This window comes from Macaca fascicularis, chromosome 1, assembly GCF_037993035.2.
Source record: "Macaca fascicularis isolate 582-1 chromosome 1, T2T-MFA8v1.1".
NCBI lineage: Eukaryota > Metazoa > Chordata > Mammalia > Primates > Cercopithecidae > Macaca > Macaca fascicularis.
The window spans coordinates 37,739,851-37,760,533 of record NC_088375.1 but is presented as its reverse complement, the minus strand read 5'-3'; the positions used below and the strand labels follow the sequence as shown (position 1 = coordinate 37,760,533).

Below are 20,683 nucleotides of genomic sequence, written 5' to 3'. Positions count from 1 at the left end.
GCTTCATTGCTTTGTGCCTGGAACTCTTCAACCACCAAAGAAGGGGCTGATGAGAACTAGAGACTCCCTCAGGTACCTTTTCCAAAGCTGATGCCCCCGGTTCCGGCTGTCCGATTAACACCCATCAATTCACAGGCACACCAGGTGGACTTTCTAAGTCCCTCAAAGCAGGCTGTCTCCCCCCGCACCTCCCGGCTTCCTCGCCCTTATGGTTGATCCCAGAGGACATCCTCACAGGGAACTGTGTGTGCCACAGGCGGGTGTGTATAAAGCACCCAGCAACACCTTCTCACACGCTCCCAGGGAGGAGGCCCTGCCTGGCCAGGGGACAGCACGCTGCGGAGAAAACGCACTTTGTCAGCAGAGCAAGGCTCTCCTAACAGCTGTTCTCTCTCCTTTGCCTCCATTTCTCCCCTCACCTCCATTCTGCACACTCAAAGCCCTCTGAGCCTGCCTCCATCCCCTTCCTATGCACGCACAGCCTGGGGCATGGTGGTTTGGGAAGGGCTCAGAAAGCTGCACCTTTCAGCCCCTGCAGCATTCGGGACAAGGAGTCTGCAGATTGCAGTTTGGAAAACGCCGCTTCAGACTTCTCCTTGGTCAGCACCTTTCCAGAACAACACTGAAGAGGCCACCCACTGCCACCAAGGCAGCTTCTACCAAGGCAGCCGGCCCCTGCCAAGGCCGGGAAGGAAGCAGAAACGGACACACTGAATGTATAGTCCAGCGGGGTTGTTTCCGCTCCCTTTCCCCATTCCGATCACAGAGATCAACAGAGGCGCAGCAGCAGTCACAGGAGACAAGGGAAATTTGGGGGCCGACAGGGACAGCGAAGGAGGGTGCGTGGCTGCAGGTGAGCCTTCCCTGCTTCAGGAGGGAGGCGGGAGGCATTGGGGAAGCAAGGGCAGAGTTTAAAACAGCAATCAACCTAATTATTCATGACATTTCACACAGCAGAACTTTATCTTCTTCAGGATGAAAGACTTCGCCTAATGGATCTGGGGAAGGTTTGATTTTAATGGTCCTTTTAACTAATGCTTATAGGCAGCCTGATTTCCCCTGAAAGGACAGTACATATTTCATCCACATTAATACCAAATAAATTAATTATGGTCATGGCTATCATGATGAATCCCAGATTAATGCAGAATGATGGGTCTCTTATGCAGTAATGATACCTGCTGAGGGGGCTACAGGGGCCCAGAACAGGCACGGCCAGCTGCAGCCTCAGATGCCCCCCACCAGGGACACGGCATCCTAGAGAAAAGTGGGGGTTCTCTAAGTCTGCGTGGGTAATCCCGAAAGACCCAGAGCGTACTTCAGGGACACTCTTCTGAGATGGCTTTGAGAAGGGTGTTGGGGTGTGAGGGACTGATACGTGACTTGGGAGGACCCCAGGCTTCTGAATTCCAGGACTGCCTCTTGGTTTTCAGGGAGATGGGGCCCCTTTAGAGCAGGAGTTCTCTACCTGAGGGTCAGGATAGGCCTGTCAACCACCTGCTAAGTTGTTCAAAATTGTGCCTCAGGAGGGGACCTGGGCTTTTATCAGATTCTCAAAGGGATTCAGGACCCAGGAAAGTAGAGTTAATATTTGTTGAATAAATAAATCAGCAGATAAAGCACCATACTTGCAGAGGATGTGCATGGAGATGGCCGAGTCTGAGGATGGAGAACAAAGCACACAGTCGGCTCTGGACAGTTCTGGACCTCCCAGAACACAGGTGAGAACCAGACCCTCCACAACTGCTGCGTAACCACATCACCTGGATCAAAGAGGAAGGCTGGCAGGCGCCTAGATCGTGTGTGTGTGTGTGTGTGTGTGTGTGTGTGTGTGTGAGACAAAGAGGAAGCCTACACATGTGTTACTAGAGAGTGTTTTCAAAAGGCCTATATATTTGATATCCAATCCTGGCCAGTTTGCAAAGCAGGTACTAAAATGAAACAAGGCACCAGATGCGGTGCTTCTTAAGGCATGCCTGCAATCCCAGCACTTTGGGAGGCTGAGGCAGAAGGATCACTTGAGCCCAGCCTGGGCAACATGGTGAATCCCTGCCTCTACAAAAAATACAAAAAATTAGCCAGGTGTGCTGGTGTGCACCTGTAGTCCCAGCCACCTGGAAGGCTTAGACGGGAGGATCACCCGAGCCCAGGGAGGTTGAGGCTACAGTGAGCCGAGATCATGCCACTGCCCTCCAGCCTGGGCAACAGAGTGAGACCCTGTCTCTAAATTAATTAATTAAAATGAAACAAGACCTTCATCATGCTTGTTGCGAACCCTCCCAATAAACCACCCAAATCTGGAGAATGTGTCCTAACCAGAGACCCAAGGAGAGGAGGGCTGAGAGGAGACCCTGGGACAGAGGGAAGAGCCTTCAGCAGCCTCCTCCACAGGGGCCACACTGTCCCACTAAAAAGCAGGCAGGGCTTTCAGTCACCAGAGGCCCAGTTGACACCAGCGCACTAGAGACATGAAAGATAACGGGGGTATAAATTTAATCTGCATACCGACAGTGATTCATGCATGAGGGTGGCAAGTGCACAAGAAAAATGAAAAATAAATGGACTTCCCCACCAGCGTTTTTTAGCAATTGAAGCAATTTTCCTGATTGTGGGATTTATACCAAAGGGAAGTAGAAGTGGCTCCTCATTACCTTTTCCCCTGGAGCACAGCCAGCGGGACCCTCCCCGAGGGAGCCGCATGCACCCCCTTGGCCCACAAGGCTCCCCCGGCCCAGCCCAGCCCTGCAGGGCACCCTCCACCTCATTTCCAGTCGGAGCCAGTGGATCTAGAATACAGGGCATCCTACAAGAGTGTGCCTGTGATGGAGACACTGTCCCTATTCCCAGATCTTAGAATAGCCAGAGTCACAGGTAAGAAGGCCAAGGCCTGGCAGGTCACATGACTTGTCCTGCAACAGGCAGTCATGGCTAGAATTCCCTGCCCCACACGAGGTAAAACTGTGAACCCGGCTGCTACACAGAGAACCAGCTGTCTAACCAACTGGACCAAACATGAAGGGCGCTGGGGGTGAAGAGGGAAGGGCTGGACTCCAGCCAAGGAAGAGGGCTCTCGAGGGCTTTTCCAGGCAGCACCCCTTAATACCGCCCACTGGGCACCCACGCGGGGGCATCGAGAGCACTGGCCTCACCCTTCAGAAAGGTAAGCCTGCTGCCCAGTCCCGCCGGCCAACCGGGAGAGCGGCTGGAGCTGATCCAAAACCACAGAGAAAATGCAAGGAAGGACTTGCTAATGGCTCATATTATTTTCCTCCTGTAACCACCACCACTGGAAATTCTTTTATCCCTGCCCAGCACATAGTAGGCAAGCCACAAAGACCCAATGAATGAATGAATGAATGAATGAATGAATGAATGAATGAATGAACGAACAAACTGCTTCTTAAAGCATGGGCCTGAGTAGTCGGGAGGCTTGGCTCTCCATAACGGCAGCTCTTTTCTTTTCTTTTTTTAAAGTTTGATATTAACTTTATTCTATTTTTGGTAGAACTTTAAGTACAGAAAGGTTTATTTCCACAGGCCTCAGAAAATGGGTAGAAATCACAGGACATCTCTCTTCCCACCAAAAAAGAAAAGTTGCGTATTTTGGTAAGTGTTTATCCTAGAGGGAAAAAAACTGAAATTTACATTAGCAGTGCTGTGCAAGATTCTTACATAAATCAAGACCTCAAACCAGCCTGCAGTGGAAATTTTCGTCCTCTTGGACAGAAGCCATAGCTGATGAGCATGACAGGGAAAAGGAGGCAGTGAAGACAGGTGACAGGCACCTGGCAGGGAAGGAGGATTCAGGAATGCCAGGCTTCTTGGAATGGTGTGTTGCTTTTCCTTTTTTTTTTTTTTTTTTTTCCTTTTAAAGTCATCTCTGTAGGAAGGTGCTGGGCAGGAATCCCAGAGAAAGAAAGGTCCAAGACTCCTTTAACTGCCCTGGATGAAGGGCACTGCTACAGCAGCTAGTACCAGAGGCTCTCCTGTCTCATGGTTGAGGCAGACCCAGGACAGAATAGTGAATAAAAGGAATGCTTATGGGAAACCATTCTGCATGGAACACTAGATGGCCAAGCCTCAGCATTCGGTCCAGTGCAACCCTTGCTCGCTTGTCAACAGTGAAAAATTAGTTTGGTTAGAAGAACCATCTGGAAACACACCAGCTTCTGCTACCTTCACGCTCATTGTTAGAAAAAGATTCACCAGTGTGAACACTCTGATCTGTTAATTCCTGGGACTGTTTTCTTCCCAATGGACTATCTGTTGGTAGGATAACCCCCAAAAGCTCAAAGCTAAAATGCATCATCAATCCTGGTCGGCGGTTCCTTAAGAATGGACTGGCGGCGTGGTTGAGCCGATATGGACAAGCTGCACCTTCCTGCAGAAGATCAACCGAGCTGCTCTCCCACCCCAAATCTCAGCCTGAAGTATATTTCAGTGAAGGCAGGTAGCTGTGCTTCTCAGAGCGGAGCAGCAGTTTTAAGCTCTTTTCTTTAGGGGTGAGGGGATCTCACTCGCTGCCCACACTGGAGTGCAGTCCACAGTCATAGCTCACTGCAGTTGAACTCCCCGTCTTCCCACTTCGGCCTCCTGAGCAGCTAGGATTGCAGGCACACGCCACCATGCCCAGTTCATCTTTTAAGATTTTTTTTTTTTTTTGTAGTGATTGGGTCCTACTATGTTGCCAAGGCTGGCCTTGAGTTCCTGGTCTCAAGTGATCCTCCCACCTTGGCCCCTAAAGCACTGGAATCACAGGTGTGAGCCACTGTGCCCAGCCGTAAGCTTTTCTAAGAAGGGCATTAAGTCCCGGGTTGAAATGAGGCCCGTGGTTTACTAAACCACAGGACTTTGCATCCCACTTGCTGTCGCTGTCACACTGCCTCCATGACTGTCTCCTGAGCTCCCAGCCTGAAAGGTGGGTACCGTGACACCTTTTAACAGATGAGAACTGGGGCTCAGAGAGGCGAGGTGCCGACCCTCAGCTCCCACGGGCAACGAGCAAGAGAACCGGGGTTTGCAGTCGGTGCTTCTGACACAACACAGTGGGCATGCGGTGGGCATCAAGGGCGGCAGACCCGGCCCTGGTGCCCTGACCTAGGCTGGAGCTCGAGGAGACACCTGTCCCCCTCCTGCAGCTCTGAGCCCCATGCATGAGGCTCCTAGCCCTGCAGTGCTGGGCTGGCCAGGGGAGCCCTCACCCCCTGGTGTGTTAACCCCAATACACGTAACTGGCCCACCGTCCACCTTCCACATCCTCCGCTGGCCCAGGTGTGGGCAGAGAAGAGCTGAGACTTCTCGGCTGACTCTCACGGGCTGCTCCTGACCCCAGGAGAGGACCAGGTCTTGTGTGCCGGGTCCCAGCCTCTGCACCTGAGCTCTGCCTGAGCTCCTGCTGCTGTTGACTTGTCCACCCCTGCTGTTCCCGACCGCCTGGCTGGGCTGCTCACCAGTGCAGGACCCGCTTGAGGGTCTGGACCCTGTAGAAAGGGGGCAGCAGGCAGGCCCTGCAGGCACCAAGCCTTCTAGAACCAGGGGCGCATAAATCCGACACCCTGGCTGTCTGGCACATTCCTGATAAGTTCTGACCCCTGAGCAGACCCACATGATGTACCACAAGTGGGTCACTGCGACACTGGTGATAAAGGCAGCTGCCATTCTTCTAGCACCAACCTGTGTCCTGCACAGAGCAGGCCCTGCACATGTGATCTCATCTGACCCTCACCTCCAGCCCGCAGCCCTCAGCCCCAGCACCCGCCCTGTGGCCGCACTGCCACCCTGCTCCACTTGCTCCTGCCTGGGTGACTTTAGCTCAGGCTCACCCTCACTCCCACCACACCCTTGGTGACTGCAGTCCCCACACAGACCATCCTTTTGGGCCCTCCCTCTCGATTCTTTGATCTGAAGGCTGTGGCCTCCACCCTCCCTCCACTGCTCACTCCCCCAGACCTTGTTACCAGCAACTGCCACAGCTCCAGGGGCCACTTCTAACCCTCCCACCGTGGGATCCCCGCCATTCTTCCAGCTCCCCAGGATACTGACTCACATGACCCAGGGACTGCCTTTCCCCCTGGGCTTGTCACCGTCCCTCGCTTCCCTCCTTACCCAGCAGACCCCAGAGTGATGCCACCTGTCCCTCCCCACACACCCTGGAAGCTGCCCTCTCTCAGCCCTGTGCCTGCCCCACCCCAGCACGGGCATCCACAGAGCCAGAAAAGCAGCCCCTGCCCACCGGGCTGATGGTGCCTCGGGGCCGGGAGTCGAATGCACCTCCCCACCTGCTCCCCAGCTGAGCCCCAGGCTCAGCTGCTGGCCGCCCTCCCATTTCCCACAAAAGAGGGAAGCCCAGTTTGGACCCTCCCCACCTCTCACTGTGCCATCCACTCGCACACCCAGGGCCCCAGCCCCCACCTGCCACCCACAGGTGAACCACACGCCTCCACTGGACACAGCTCATTCCTTCTCACCTAATGAGACTCCCAGCAACCATCCCCTTTGCCTTCTGTGTCATTAGCTTCCCCTCTGCTGGCTCCTTCCACTCATATACAGGCACGCTATGATTCCTGCCTGCCTCCCTTCTCTACCGCCCACTCCCTGTACCCTTCAGGGCAGTGCCCCACTCATCCAGTGTTATGCTGCAGCCCAGCAGTCAGCTCCCCTCTCCCCAGCCTCCCAGGCCTCCCGACACACCTACTGTTGCCTCCTACACTGCGCTCTCCAGCCTCTGCTCCTGCTCCTCTTCCTCCCACACCTCTTCTCTGCCCTCCCCACTCCCCTGGGGATCTCACCTCCAGCCCAAACCCCTGGGCTCCAGACTGGGGCTCCACTGCCTCCTCAACACGTGGATTTGGAGTCCAAAACCAAACTCCTACCAACCCCCTGCACCCCCTGCTCCTCCCATAGCCCTTCCCATCTCAGACCACTTCCCATGGCTCAGGCCAAAACCTCTGGGCATTCATCCCCATCTGATCTGTCAGCAAATCCTGTTGACTCTACTCAAAATAATAATAATAATTATTATTATTACTATTATTATTATTATTTGGAGACAGGGTCTCGCCCCGTTGCCCAGGCTGGAGTGCAGTGGTGTAATCACAGCTCGCTGCAAACTTGAGTTCCTGGGCTCAAGAGATCCTCCTGTCTCAGCCTCCTGCATAGGTGAGACAATAGAAGTGAACTACCACGCCTGGCTTCTACTCAAAATTATCTCATGTTGGGGACCACTTCTCACACCTGCACGGCCCTCCCTAGCTCAGGCTGCCGTCAGCCGGCAGCTACAGCTGTCTCCTAACAGTCTCCCAGCTTCCTCCGCCCAGGCCCCCACAGGCGCTTCTGCACATGGTCGCCACAGTGGGCCTGAGTCACACCCTCGCCCTCCCCTGCTCAAATCTTCCAGTGGCTTCCACCTCACTCAGGGTCAAAGCCACAGGCCCCCTAATGGCCTCCAAGCCACTATGGCATCCCGGCCCCATCGCCTTTCCAGCTTCCCTCCTCCACTGCCCACTCCACTCCACCTCCTCCTGGGGCCGGGCACTGCTTCCCTGCTGGCACACTCTCCCCCCAGGTACCTGCATTTCTTGCAGGAATGCTCACTCCTGCATTTCCTGCAGTGGTCCCGTGAAATGTCACCTGCTCAGGGGGACACCCCTGGACCCCTCCCCTCAGCACTTCCTTGCCTGTTCCACAGCACTCACCTCAGTAGATGCGCTGTGCACTTATTGCTTGCTGACCATCTCTCCCCCTCTCTAGAAGGTTCTACAACAGCAGGGTCTTTATCTGTCTTGTTCACTACTGAATCCAGGGCCTGGCCCAGGATATATGCCCAGTACATGTGTGAGGAATCAATCAGTGAGTGACCCAGTCCTGCGGAATGCTTGAAGGCCTGTTCTTCATTTGGACATGAGGACACTGAAGATCAGAGAGGGTTAGTAACCGCCCTAGACCTCACAGATAAATGGTGGAGCTGGGATTTGAACTCAGTGCCTCTCCTCTGGAATGTCTCCCTTACTCTTGGCTATTGAAGGCAGTCGGTGGGGGCCAGCTCAGGCCCCATGTCAGCCTCCCGCATGTGGAACTGCCACGGAACGGTGCACCGCCCTGAGGAAACAAAATACTGCACGAGTTGATTTTATGCTTTAATTGCTTGGCGGTGATTTACTGCTGGCCATATATTTTTTTCCCAGCTGACACTTCTCTACATGTATTTCTTTTATCTATCACCACACTTGACAGGAAAGTTGCTGATATTTACTGTTACTGTATGTACCAATATTTCCAACATATATCACCGCCCACTCTAAGGCCACAGCCATGTCACGGGCACACAAAGTTCTGCCCCAGAATGGGCAGCCTTCTCCAGACACAGATGGGCGTCCTATTTGGAGAGGGCCTGACACCAGAGAATCTTACAGCCTCCGCCCCCATGTCATACACACACAATCACACATATACCTCCCCAGCCCACAGGAACAGCAATCTGCTTTTTATCAGGATTTTAATCCAATGTTTTTATTTTTCAAGAATATTCGAGGCCGGGCACAGTGGCTCACGCCTGTAATCCCAGCACTTTGGGAGGCCAAGGCAGGTGGATCACGAGGTCAGGAGATTGAGACCATCCTGGCTAACACCGTGAAATCCGGTCTCTACTAAAGATACAAAAAATTAGCCGGGTGAGGTGGCGGGCGCCTGTAGTTCCAGCTACTCGGGAGGCTAAGGCAGGAGAATGGCGAACCCGGGAGGCGGAGCTTGCAGTGAGCGGAGATCGTGCCACTGCACTCCGGTTTGGGCAACAGAGTGAGACTCCTTCTCAAAAAAACAAAAAGAATATTCAATATTATCATGTTGAGATGAATGCTGCTGGAAAAGCTTTAAAACCAGTGACCTAGTCCAAGGCCCTAATTTCACAGAGGAGGAAACGGGGCCCCAGAGACAAGCAGTGACTTGCCCAAGATCACACAGCTCCATCCACAGCAGGAAGCGGGTGAGAGCCCAGCTCTCCCTTTCATTTGGTCTCAAGTCCTCTCCTTCCCTGCTGGGGACAGATTTGCTTGAAGAGGCAACGGGACATGCAGGACCTGAATCCCTTCTAGAAGAGTGCAGACCTCCAGCTGTGCTTTTGTAAACAAGCACGGAGCATGTCATATGCACCAGGCAACTTCATGCGAGACATCTCATTCAAACCACACACCTGCCCTTGTAGGTAGGGATTAGTATTCCCTTCTTTCTGACAGCCACAGGCTTGGAGCAGTCAGCTGCCTGGCCCAAGGTCACTCTCCCTCATCTCCCTTACTTCCCGCAGCACCTCATCTGCCCTTCTCACTACAGGCCAATCAGCCTCTGCCAAGCTGCTAACTCAGCTGTGACCAAACTCTCCTGTGCGGGAAATGCACTGGAGGTGCTTACTGAGAGAACAGCCACCTTTGACTCCTGCTTCTGGGCCCGGAACCCATGCTTTCCACCCCCACGGAAGGCCCAATGCAGCGGTGGCACAGAGCACTCCTACAGAAATCCTGTCACCTATGCTCTTAGCCCACCTGGGCATCTGCAGGTCACTCATCAATTGTCAGAGTCCCAAAGTCCCTCAAGACTGAGGGCGTCATTCTCCAAACAGGGCATGGCAGACACCCGCAGGAACTGGAATAGGTGTGTGGGAGAGCGGCCCCCAGGCTGACCTGCTGTCTCACCCACAATGCCCAGCAGAGACCAGCCCTGTGAAGAAGCCCATGGCTTCTCAGAGTGGGGCTTCCACAGACGCAAAGGCCTCCGGGGACCAGAGTGACAAACTAGACACTGGCTCTAATGGGCCCTGGTGTGACCTGGGCCAGAGGACCAGCAGGGAATAAGGCTGAGCCAGATCATGGGCCCTTGAATGCCCAGCCAGGAGGCAATGGGGACAACGTGACCAGATGGGTGGAGGGAAGGGACAGACGGGCTGAGGAGGGAAGGAGGGGAGAGGACCGCAATTAGCGAAGTTCCAGTGGTGCAGAGACCCAAAGACAGGGGCCTGAAGGCACAGAGGCTGCAGGAATGGCCAGAGAGGGCCTTTTGGAGTGGGGAACCCTGGCGTGGCACCTGAATGGCCGGGGTAGGGGTGAGGAGAGGAGGGTGAGGAGAGGAGGCCGAGCTTCAGCAACAGAGGGAAGGCAGCTGCCTCTGGCTGCTGTGCTGTGCCTGGGCCAAAAGAGGGCTGGCCACAACTTCCACTCCCACGTCACCCAGATCCCGCTGGGGACCCCATTTCCACAGCCCAGGTGCATCTGATCCCCAGGTTAATTTGCAGCTAGGTGACTCCAGACAGATTCCTCTAAGCCAGAAAGTCCCTGAGATGTGGCTTCCACAGATGTCAGGAGGCCCTCACCCCAGGCCCCACTCGGGGAGGGTGGCCCAGGCGATTGCAGCTGAACTGCACGCTCTGGGGTGGGCAGACAGTCCTCCTCCGACTCATCACCTCCTGATTTACGGCCTCAGTCCCTGGGGGAGCTTCAGGGCTAAGTAATTGCTTCTGCCTTGATTACAGGCCGGCACAAATGACTGTGGGCCTGGTCCCACCAGTGTGTTTGAATCTTTCAAATGTCCACACGCACAGCCACTATCCGGACCATCTGATCGTTACCTTAAAAGGTTTAATTTGCTTAGCGAGGAAATTAGACTATAAACTATTCAGAAATTATGGAAAGTCACACATCAAAGAGACCCACCCCTGTGCGTTCCTTAGGCACATTCTGCTAGAGCACTGTGTGTGTGCATGTGTGTGTGCATGTGTGGGTATGCATGTGTGTGTGTGTATGCGTGTATGTGTATGTGCGTGTGCGTGTATGTGTGTGTATGTGTGTGTGCATGTGTGTTTGCGTGTATGCGTGTATGTGTATGTGTGTGTGCATGTGTGCGTGTATGCGTGTATGTGTATGCGTATGCGTGTGTGCGTGTGTGTATGCGTGTGTGTGTGTGCATGCATGCATTGTGTGTGCATGTATGCATGTGTGTGCATGTGTGTGCATGTATGCGTGTGTGTGCGTGTATGCATGTGTGTGCATGTGTGCATGTGTGTGTGTACACGCACGATCGTGCCTGCATGACCTGGCAGGTGTGTGGTTATCAGAAACAATAAGTGGCTCTGCAGAAGTCTGACTCCACACTGACTCTACAACCAACCCTAGAACTGAAGCTGCCTCTTTCTGGGGCAACAGGGCACGAGAAAGCTTGAGACAGTGGAAAGCCACCCAGGTGCAGGCTGGCTCCTCCCGCCAGCGCTGACCCGGCTCTGTGATGTGAGCGCTGAGGGCTGAGGTTGCTGCCCACAGCTCTGGACCACACAGGGAGGGAGAACATCCCGTGAGGAAAACGCAGGCCGGCTCCTCACTAAAGGGTGGGCCTTTGTTCAATGCCCTGACCACCACTACCACTGACACAGCCTGGCCAGCAACCTCAGCACCCCGTCCTTGCCAGCCTGGTCCCAGGCCCTCCTGCTGTCTTCTTTCCTCCTCCCTACGTGGGGCACCGTCTAGACGCCCCTCCTGACCTTCCTAAGAATGGACTGAGCACTTCCTTGCTGCCTCTGACTCCGTCCTCACGGTCACTCAGAAAAGTCAGTATTTTTCTTCCCCCTTTAGAGATGGAAAATGAGGCTTGGTGATGTCTAACACCCCAAGTTCACACTGGACTCAAACCCCACACCTGCTCTCCATGAAGCCCACCCCGCAGAGAGGTCGAGCCTGTTTTTCCCTATATTAGCCGATGTCCTGTGGGCAGCTGCCCCCTGCCAGATGAAGAGCAGAGGCCCTGGTCACCAGAGTGACTGGGCTGAGGTCACCAGTGAAGCCCTGTCTGCAGCCAGCACAACCACCCTGCAGCCAGGCCAGGCGGAAATGCGCTGTTCTGGACTGCAGGGATAAATGGGAGCAGCTCCCGGGCTCCCAAGGACGCTGCCTACCTGCCCTTGGCGGACAGCCCACCCACGGCCTGCAGACTGGCAGGCTGGGGGAGGGGCACCGCGGGGAGCAGAGGGAGAGCCTGGCCTGGCCCAGCAGCCGCACAGCTCCCCTGTGACACAGCGGCCTCCATCAGCGAGCCCCCGGCGCACCCATCTCTGCCTGCCTGCCTCGTGAGGGCCTCAGGGGCAGGGAGACCCCTGAGAAGCATGACATTTTAGACAGGAACCTTCTGGGGTGGCAGCACCCTCAGAACACCCGAGAGTCGCTCCACACCCCTCTGACAGGCAGATGGAAATACGGAGCCCCAGTGGCTGGGGGCACAGATTGAAGCCCCCCACAAGCCTGGATTGTCCTTGGCTTGCCCTTGACCTTCCAAACGTGTAGGAACGTTGCCCTCGCTTCAGTTCCACAGCTGTGTTTGTTTCCACTCCATAATGGTTTGTTTCTCAACTCTCCACAGAGATCCACATGGCAGCTTTCTCCCATGGACCACGGCCCACCCCGTTCTGCCAGAGGCTACCCCACCTCTCTCTGAGGAGCTCCAGGCAGTTAAGAGTCATCTCCATGGGCAGCTTTCAAGGCTGGTACAGGGGAGACCAGGAGAGGCCAGTGCAGGCCCCACCCTGAGGGAACTCTGATGACCTCTGACCCTGCAGGGCTGCGGGTCAAGGGCCCACACAGCAGGGCCTGAAACCCGGCAGTGTTTACAAAGCACCTCGCATTCTGCTGGACCTGGGTCACACACGTCTTCTTCCTACCTCGGTGGGTTAGTGTGAGCTCCTCTCCGCAGACAAGGGAATGAGGCTCAGAAAGACCTAGTCACCTGTGCAGACAAACTGCTAATGAAAGATAGGACAGGAATTCAACTGAGCTCTTTTTGGGTTCACCAAACCCCTCTGCTGACAAAATCACTCCCTTTGAGAAATGCTCCTGGGTGCCAGGGCTCTTAGGCACTGTGAAGAGGACAGAGATGCTCAGAGATGCAAAGAAACTTGCCTAGGGGCACCGAGCTGGCTGCCAACAGGCAGCACTTCAACCCAGCTCCGAGAGCAGAGGACCTGGCGGTCTGTGCTGTGCTCCAGAGGAAGAGAGCTACCTGGCTCCTTCCGGGACCCACCTGGTGACAGCAAGGTGAGCCAGAAGCCCCACTCCCAGATCCCTACTCTCTCTGGGCCCTGGGTCCTTTTTGAGGAGACATGGGAAGGACCCATGACATGCTGGACACATGGTCTGGAGAGGACCTGCTTAGCAAATGCAACACGAGGAGTCATTGCCCCACAGCTTGGGATTCAAATTACAACAGGCCTTGGGACACCCTCCGCACCAGGGCTGGGCTCTCCTGATGCTTGAAGCCCCCACTGAACTCAGAACAAATCGCAGCCCCACTGTGCTGCCTCAGTCAACTCAATGCCTTTCTTCTTGGGCCTCAGAATTTTATTTCGTTTGGAGAAAGGACAGCCAAGGACACAAGCAGCAAAAACAACAAACGACAGCAAAAATCAGTCAATGTTACCAAGCAAGATAGAGCTTAACAGCCCCCAAAGAAAAATGCAACCACCACAGAGTACAACTTCCCAACAATCCTTCTTGCCTCCTCTGTGTCCACACCAACACCGCCCCCTGCTGCCAGTTACCAGCATCGCCACATGCCCAGGAGGAAGGCTGGGGAAGTCCTGACCTCCCAGCCTCCTTCCACTTTTGAGATATGACAAGGTACTACCCACCTCCCTCGGGTACTCTCCACATCTCCGTATTGATCTGCAGAACTTCACGTAGAATATGACAGGAGGATGCCCCCTGGAGTTGTGCAAAGCAGTGGCCGTCTTCCTTGTTATGGGCAAATAGATTAAAGTATTGATCCAGGAACTTAGGACCACAGTGCTAATCAGGGAACCAGTGAGCCCTGCCCCCGCCTCTGAACAGGGCTAGGAGGAGGTTCCAGAAAGGACATACTTTTCCTTTTTTCTTTTTCTTCAAGGAGTGTGGAAAAGGGACTCTCTCTAACTCTGACCAGGTGTCTTCCAAACCCCACAGCTAAGAGCCTCTGAGGTCTGATGGGCAAATTCAAGTATGTGGCACCTGCTATCCCTCTCACAAGGTGGCCACAGATGTGACTTCTATAGCCGAGGGTGAGAGCAGGGAGGGACCTGGGGATCCAGGGACTGCTTGCCCCCTCCTGCCCCAGCATGTTCTCTGTCCTTGCTGTACCTCCACTGTGTGTGCCCCCACATGACCTCTGAAAGAGACGCCTGGTGACATCTAATGAGATGGGATGAAGAGCAGGCTGCCCCAGAGCCCCAGGTGGCCAGCAAGTCCCAAGACCCCTGGGGATGGGAGGTGGGACCACTCAGATGCTGGACAGCTTGGTGCCTCCCTGTCTGTACCTAGGACGGGGCCTGCAGCTGTGCCTTCCTGTACCAAACAGCCCTGGTCCCCAAGAGCTTGGCGAGGGTTATGAATCCATCCACTGAGGACTTCAGAGCCGCCTGGTCTTCACCTCGGGTTGGCCCTCCATTGACAGCAAGGAGAATCACTTCAGCTTTGAACTCCCCTCCTCACAGCACCCCGTCACAGAGTCAGTGGCCCAAACTCAGCACTAAATCTGTGGCCAGCTCCCCTGCATTACACAAGGACCCAGCCCTGGGAGTAGGTCATTTCATGAAGCAGAGCAGTGCCAGGAACAAGGGAAGTCACCGTGGCTGAATGATGGGCCTGAGCATTCGCAAGCAGTCTGGGCCTCCCTCACTCAAAGACGCCTTTCAAGATACAGAAGAAACTGGTCACCAAAGCTCATGTAAATTCACTGGGTAATTTACTTGTTGCAGCATCAAACCCAGCAATGGCAAAGTGCAGAGCCAGCGGCTTACGCAGGGGACAGAAAAATGAGTCACAGGCCTTTTCCTTAAGCCAACAAGGAAGATAAACCAAGCACACGAGAAATGGGCAAACCAAAGCATTCTGTGCTGGGTCACCCGGCAGAGGGGACAGACAGGAACCGATGGCTGCACTGGGGATCCCGCCTGCTGCAGAGCTGGACTCTGAGGGCCCTGGAAGGATGGGAGTCCTGGAGGGTGGGCACTGTCCCTGGAGGACATGCACTGCCTGGGCTGGCGTCTGGAGGCGGCAGCCCGCCAAGCATGCCTGGGAATGGGGCGTCCTGCCTGGTGGGCGTCAGGTACCTGAGGAAAGCAGCGGGCTAGGACTGGAAGGGAGCGCCAGTATGAGGCTCTGATGTGCCAATGCCTCTGGCAGGCTCTGTGGCATATACAGGGCAGGGGCAGGCCTGGGCTTGGGCTGTGGGATGGAAGGCTCACCTGGCGGAAGGCTCACCGGGTGGGAAGGCTTGCACACTACAGGGAGGTGAGTGGAGGGACCAGCCAGAAGGTTTCTGCTGAGTAAGGCCCCAAAAGTATCCAAAAGAGGGCCAGGGCGTGGGGCAGTGGAGGCAGGGGCAACGGCCCAGGTGAGGAACTGTTCTTGTTATTTCTGGTCTTGGGCCTTTGGCTCATGGGCCCGTGGGGATCCCTCCTCAGCACACGCTGTGGGCGCTTCCTGAGTCTATAGGGAGACCCTCTTTCCTGGTCATTACTTCTCCCAAACCCAACCACACGCCTGCGCTGCCACCACCTTCCTCTCCACCCTCCCTTTCCAAACCCGGAGCCAGCCGCTCAGGGTCCAAAAATCAGACATGGCCCTGAGGAAACACTGGGGGTGCAAGGCGGCCCTCTGGCGATGAAGCCCTGGGTCAGTGGCCCTGACAGGCTTTGCTCGTACCCCACAGGCTTCCCTCAGCTGCCACACTGGACCAGTCAGAAACTGGTGGGCCCTGAGGTCTGACTCGGACATTCCAGCACCTACCCTGCCCCGAGATGGGCAAGCGGAGGCATGACCTCTTGGCTTCCCAAAGGTGCAGGCACACACACCTGCACACACCTCATCACAGAAGCAGGGCAGCTCACCCGACCCCAAGGCCAGGCCCTCCCACCTGCCTCCTCCTGCCCTCTTCACACACACATTATGTTCACATATGCACCCGGGTGCACAACGCCCACGCGCGCGCACACACACACGCGCGCACACACACACACACACAGTGAAATTCACCCCACCCAGGGTCCCGGAACAGCTGCTGTGGTGCTTGGCCATTACATCATAGAGGGAGGAAAACAAAGGCAAACTCCTGTTGCCCACTGAGAAAGGATGTGGCTAGAGGGAATGGAATTGCATGAATGCCAGAAAAAAGGAAACTAGAGGAGGGTGAGAGGTGGGAAAGCAACAGGAAGATTGTGAGAAAGAAGAGCAGTACACAAAAAGCTCAGAGGGAGGACCAGAGGCCTGTCCCTCCACCCAAACATGAAGGACTTGCTGGGCGCCCGTGTCACCGGCTGCCCCTGCCTTCCTATAGTCAACACACACTCACACACACACACACATTCACTCACAGCCCCACACACACTCACTCACACACACACTCACACGTAGGGAGCAGCACATATCTGAGCAAAGTACCATGGTGACAGTGAGTGCATCCTCTGCACACAGCCAGGGAGGCAGCCGCACGCAGTAGTTACCAAGATTTTTAATGTGCTCTTCAACTCACTGCACTAAAGAAATATGAGCATCCTCAGATATTCAAACCACTTATTCTCTGTAGTGAAACCTTTGGGAAGATGTGGGAGAAATTGTGTTCTGTATCCGGCACTCACATTCCTCCCCATTACTCCCCTCAACCCCCATCTCCCGAATACACAGCTTCAGCATGAGGTGCCTCTGTGGGGCTTGGTTATCTGGGCTGAGTGTGCTCAGGCCTTGGCGAGCCTGCCCGGCAGCCCCTGGGCCACCCAGGCTAGTGTGACTGAACACAGGGCTCAGCGTCACTGATCCCTGACCCCCACCTCCCGCTCTTGGCTTCGCTTGTTGCCAGCTGCGCCACGTCGGCTAAGGCACCCACATCAGTGCCTTGGGTAATAGATTCTGGGGGAGAAGTCGAGGACTAAATGCCATGGAAAACACCTTCCAGGAGGTCTTCTCACCCTGACCCAAAGCTCCAACAGGAGGTTTTTGATGAACCCCACCCCAGAATGAAAAATCTCACAGTCTTAAGAGCTAATAGTGTCAGGCACTGTCCTGAGGACGTGATGCATAAATAGACTTATTTAAAGTTAATAAAAACCTCCTGAGGTAGGGACTATTACTGTGAACCCCATTTTACAGATAAACAAACTGAGGCACAGAGAAGTTAAGCAACCTTCCCAAGAGCACACCGCCAATAAGTGCATTCAAATTCAGGCAGAGTCTGGACTCAACCATCACACGAAACTGCCTCTTTCTTGATCATGTTTCCATATAAAGTGACGACACTGACTGAGCCTGGCTGTGCCTCCTGCCAGAAGCAACTCTTGCAAGCCTCAAAGGCCCTTGAAGCAGGCTGTGTAAACACAGCCACGGAGATGCTTCTAGATGTGGACACGAACCTAAAAGCACCTGCTCTGAAAGTTGTGGTAATGTTACGACCACATGCCCTGAAGTGCTAATATATCAGGACAGAAAGAAAGAGCAACTCTTTCTGTTGCTCTTTGGAGCAGCAAAGGAGATCTGCAGGACTCCTTTGTCAACCACCCTGGAGAAATATGGCCCAAAGCCTCTGGCTCCTCACCCCTGCCCCATGCAGAGATCAAATGAGGCCTAGAGGCTGGACCTCCGGCAGTGATGGGCCACTGATCCGAAGGGGGAGCTCAACAAGGGGCATCCTCTCAGCTCCAGGACTTACCTGCCCCTCCCAGAGTGGACTCTCCACCCTCCCTGGCCTACCCCGCTGCAAACTTCTCCCTCACTGCATGGGGAGAGGCAGAGACAGGCCAGGGCCACGACAGGGACCGTTCTGACTTACTTGAAGAAGTCCTCCTTGCAGTAGACGCTCCCGGCCCTGGAGAAGCACCTGTCCGCCAGCTGCATCTGGCAGTCTGCACACTTGAGGCAGGAGCTGTGCCAGTGTCTGTCCAGGACCTTCAGGATGAACTTGTCCAGGATGTGCTGGTTGCAGCCAGCACACTGGGGGATCTCTGTGAGGAAGAGGAGAGAGAGGTACTGTGAGCCTTCCACACAGCCCTGCTAACCAGGCCAGGCCCTGGCAGTTGCCTTCCCATTCTGCTGGTGGTGGAAACAGACATGGCCCAAACCACAGAGCTGTTGCATGTAGTTGCACAGGTTGTACACTGCACACAAAGGTGCATGGTCAAGGGACAAGTGGGGACTGAAAGCCAACCCTTGCTTTGCTGGCCAGGCTGTGTATTCTGGCTTGGGGTGACTTTGGCCCAGAGGAGTCATCCGTTTCTAAGGGCACCACAAGGCTAGCCGCAGAAGCTAAGCCATTTATGTCAGCTGCAGTTCCACAGCCAACAGGCCAGGAAGGCTCAGCAACATCCACCTCTGTTTCCACGACATTTTCACAAGTGATTGGAAGCTCTGCTAAAAACATCAGCCCCCAAAATAAGCCCTGCCTAGGCCTGGACTAAAAGGCCATCTGTCCTGAAAAGCAAATGATAAATATGGTGTGGGGGAGGGGGTGAGCAGTGATCGAGGTCCAGGCCTGAGGGTGCTCTTGTAGAGAAAATCTCAATATTTTAATGAACTGCAACCGATACCATAGATCGGCTGGATCAATACCTCATCCTAATGTGCCTTCCTGTGCTGCAGATAGGAAAGCTAGAAACTGCTTTTCCAGATGCCCTTGTGGCTCACATTTTGAAGATGATTGAGTCTTCCAATCAAACGCTCTTGGGAGAGACTTGAATTCAAAACTGAGCTAAATGTCAAGACAGCTGAGGGACAGGCTCCCCTTGTGCTGATGTGCGTCATGGCGGAGGCGATGAGGTGCCGTGTTGGGTGTTGCACTGTCCTGGTCAGTCACAGCAGAGGCAGTGCAATTCGGGGGGCTGAGAGTTATCCTGGAAGCTCCACCCAGCGGGCTCCACTGAGTTGAAAGCCACCTGCCACCTGATGATTAATCACTTTTCACTTAAATAGTGAAAGTGGACTCTGTTGTCTGCAACGGAACCCTAACCACCACCCCATCTGGTTCCTGTCCTGGGTGACTTCCTATCTGAGGTCTGTTTCTCCGCCATCCCATCTTTCCAAGAGATTGCTTGGGCATTTGATAGTATTTTGAGTCACTGACTGTTTCAAAATCTACAAAATGGTCAGGTTTCCATGGTTGGATGAACAAACAGTGCTAGGATCGCTAGCCATTTTCCCCTGTGCTTTTCAAAAAAAGAAGGTGACAAATCAACAAGTACTAAGAACAAAAACATAAAAGTGCAAGCGTTTGGCCTCCTAGAGTATCCTCCTGATACAGCACTCGCAAGGCTGGAAACCCCAGGGTTCCCATCCCTATTATAAAAGACACCTTTGCTCGTTGTTCGTCTAAACACTCACTGCCTAGCGTGGTGCCTGGCACACAAGGGTAACGCCACGGATGTTTATCACTAAATAATAAATTGATCAAATCCTGTCTGAGAAGCTCACCTTGAAACAGTTTTTCACTAGTTTCTCCTGTACACTCCGAAATGTCAACAGCAGTAAAACCAAATCTCTCATGAATCATACATGGTTTTTTGTTTTGTTTTGTTTTGTTTTGAGACGGAGTTTCGCTTTGTTGACCAGCCTGGAGTGCAGCGGTACAATCTCGGCTCACTGCAACCTCCACCTCTTGGGTTCAAGCGATTCTCCTGCCTCAGCCTCCTGAGTAGCTGGGATTACAGGTGCGTGCCACCACACCCGGCTACTTTTTGTATTTTTAGTAGTAATGGGTTTCACTATGTTGGCCAGGCTGGTCTCAAACTCCCAACCTCAGGTGATTTGCCTGCCTCGGCCTCCCAAAATGCTAGGATTACAGGCGTGAGCCACCGTGCCCGGCCTCATACATGTTTTTGATTCATATCATGTTTGTTGGTTGTGATATAATTTAAAAAGTGTTAACATAAAGGAATTACCCTCAACGTACTAAGAAAAATTTTAAACACATCTAAACCTATGTAGAGAGAAGGCTTTCTTGACTATTAAGACATTTATACTTAAAACCTATAAATAGGCTATTGGGACAATCACCAAATGCCATCACTAGCCCTGTACACAGAAGTGACAACCTTGGGCACAGTTAAACCCCAGCCCCAGCCTATTCCCTTCATGGCCCCAGTACCAGCAGTATTTGTGTGGAAGTCAGGCCTGGTATACATGCCTTGCCTGTTGACCCCTTTCCCTTTCTCAGACCAAAATATCCCGTGAAAACTATCAGGTGTCCCACTTGCTAATCGTCCCAGTATATATAGGATTCTTTTTTTTTTTTTCTATCTCCACAGTTTTCCTCCTTGAGAAATACATTGTCCAGCCAATCAGTACTTACCCAGGAGTTCCAGTGTGCCCAGCAAAGTACTGAGCACCTGACGGCCACAGGGATTTCCGCCCAGTGAGGGGATGGGCAGGGCATGGGATGGGAATGTGGATTCTGGAGCTCAGCTGCCCGGGTTTGGATCCTGACTCTGCTTTTTAAACTTGGACAAATAACTTAGCCTCTCTCTGCCTCAGTTTCCTCGCCTGTAAAAGGGGGGGATGATGACAGTAGTGCCTGTAGGATTGTTGTGAAGAGCAAACGGATTGATACAGGGACCATTTTTAGGACAGGCCCCAGTATACAGTAGGTGCTCAAGACAGGCTTCCTACTATTAGGAGATAACTGTCAAGCTCACGGAAAGGCA

At 53.9% G+C, this 20,683-nt stretch overlaps 1 protein-coding gene across 1 annotated transcript in view; it reads right to left on the bottom strand.

Annotated features, from left to right (window-relative positions):
• Positions 1–20,683, bottom strand: part of LHX4 (LIM homeobox 4) — a 48,689-nt gene that overhangs the window by 12,709 nt on the left and 15,297 nt on the right. The window contains exon 2 of the mRNA XM_045393530.3: positions 17,821–17,992. Within this exon, the coding sequence (XP_045249465.1) occupies positions 17,821–17,992 (172 nt within the window). The remainder of the gene's footprint in view (positions 1–17,820; positions 17,993–20,683) is intronic.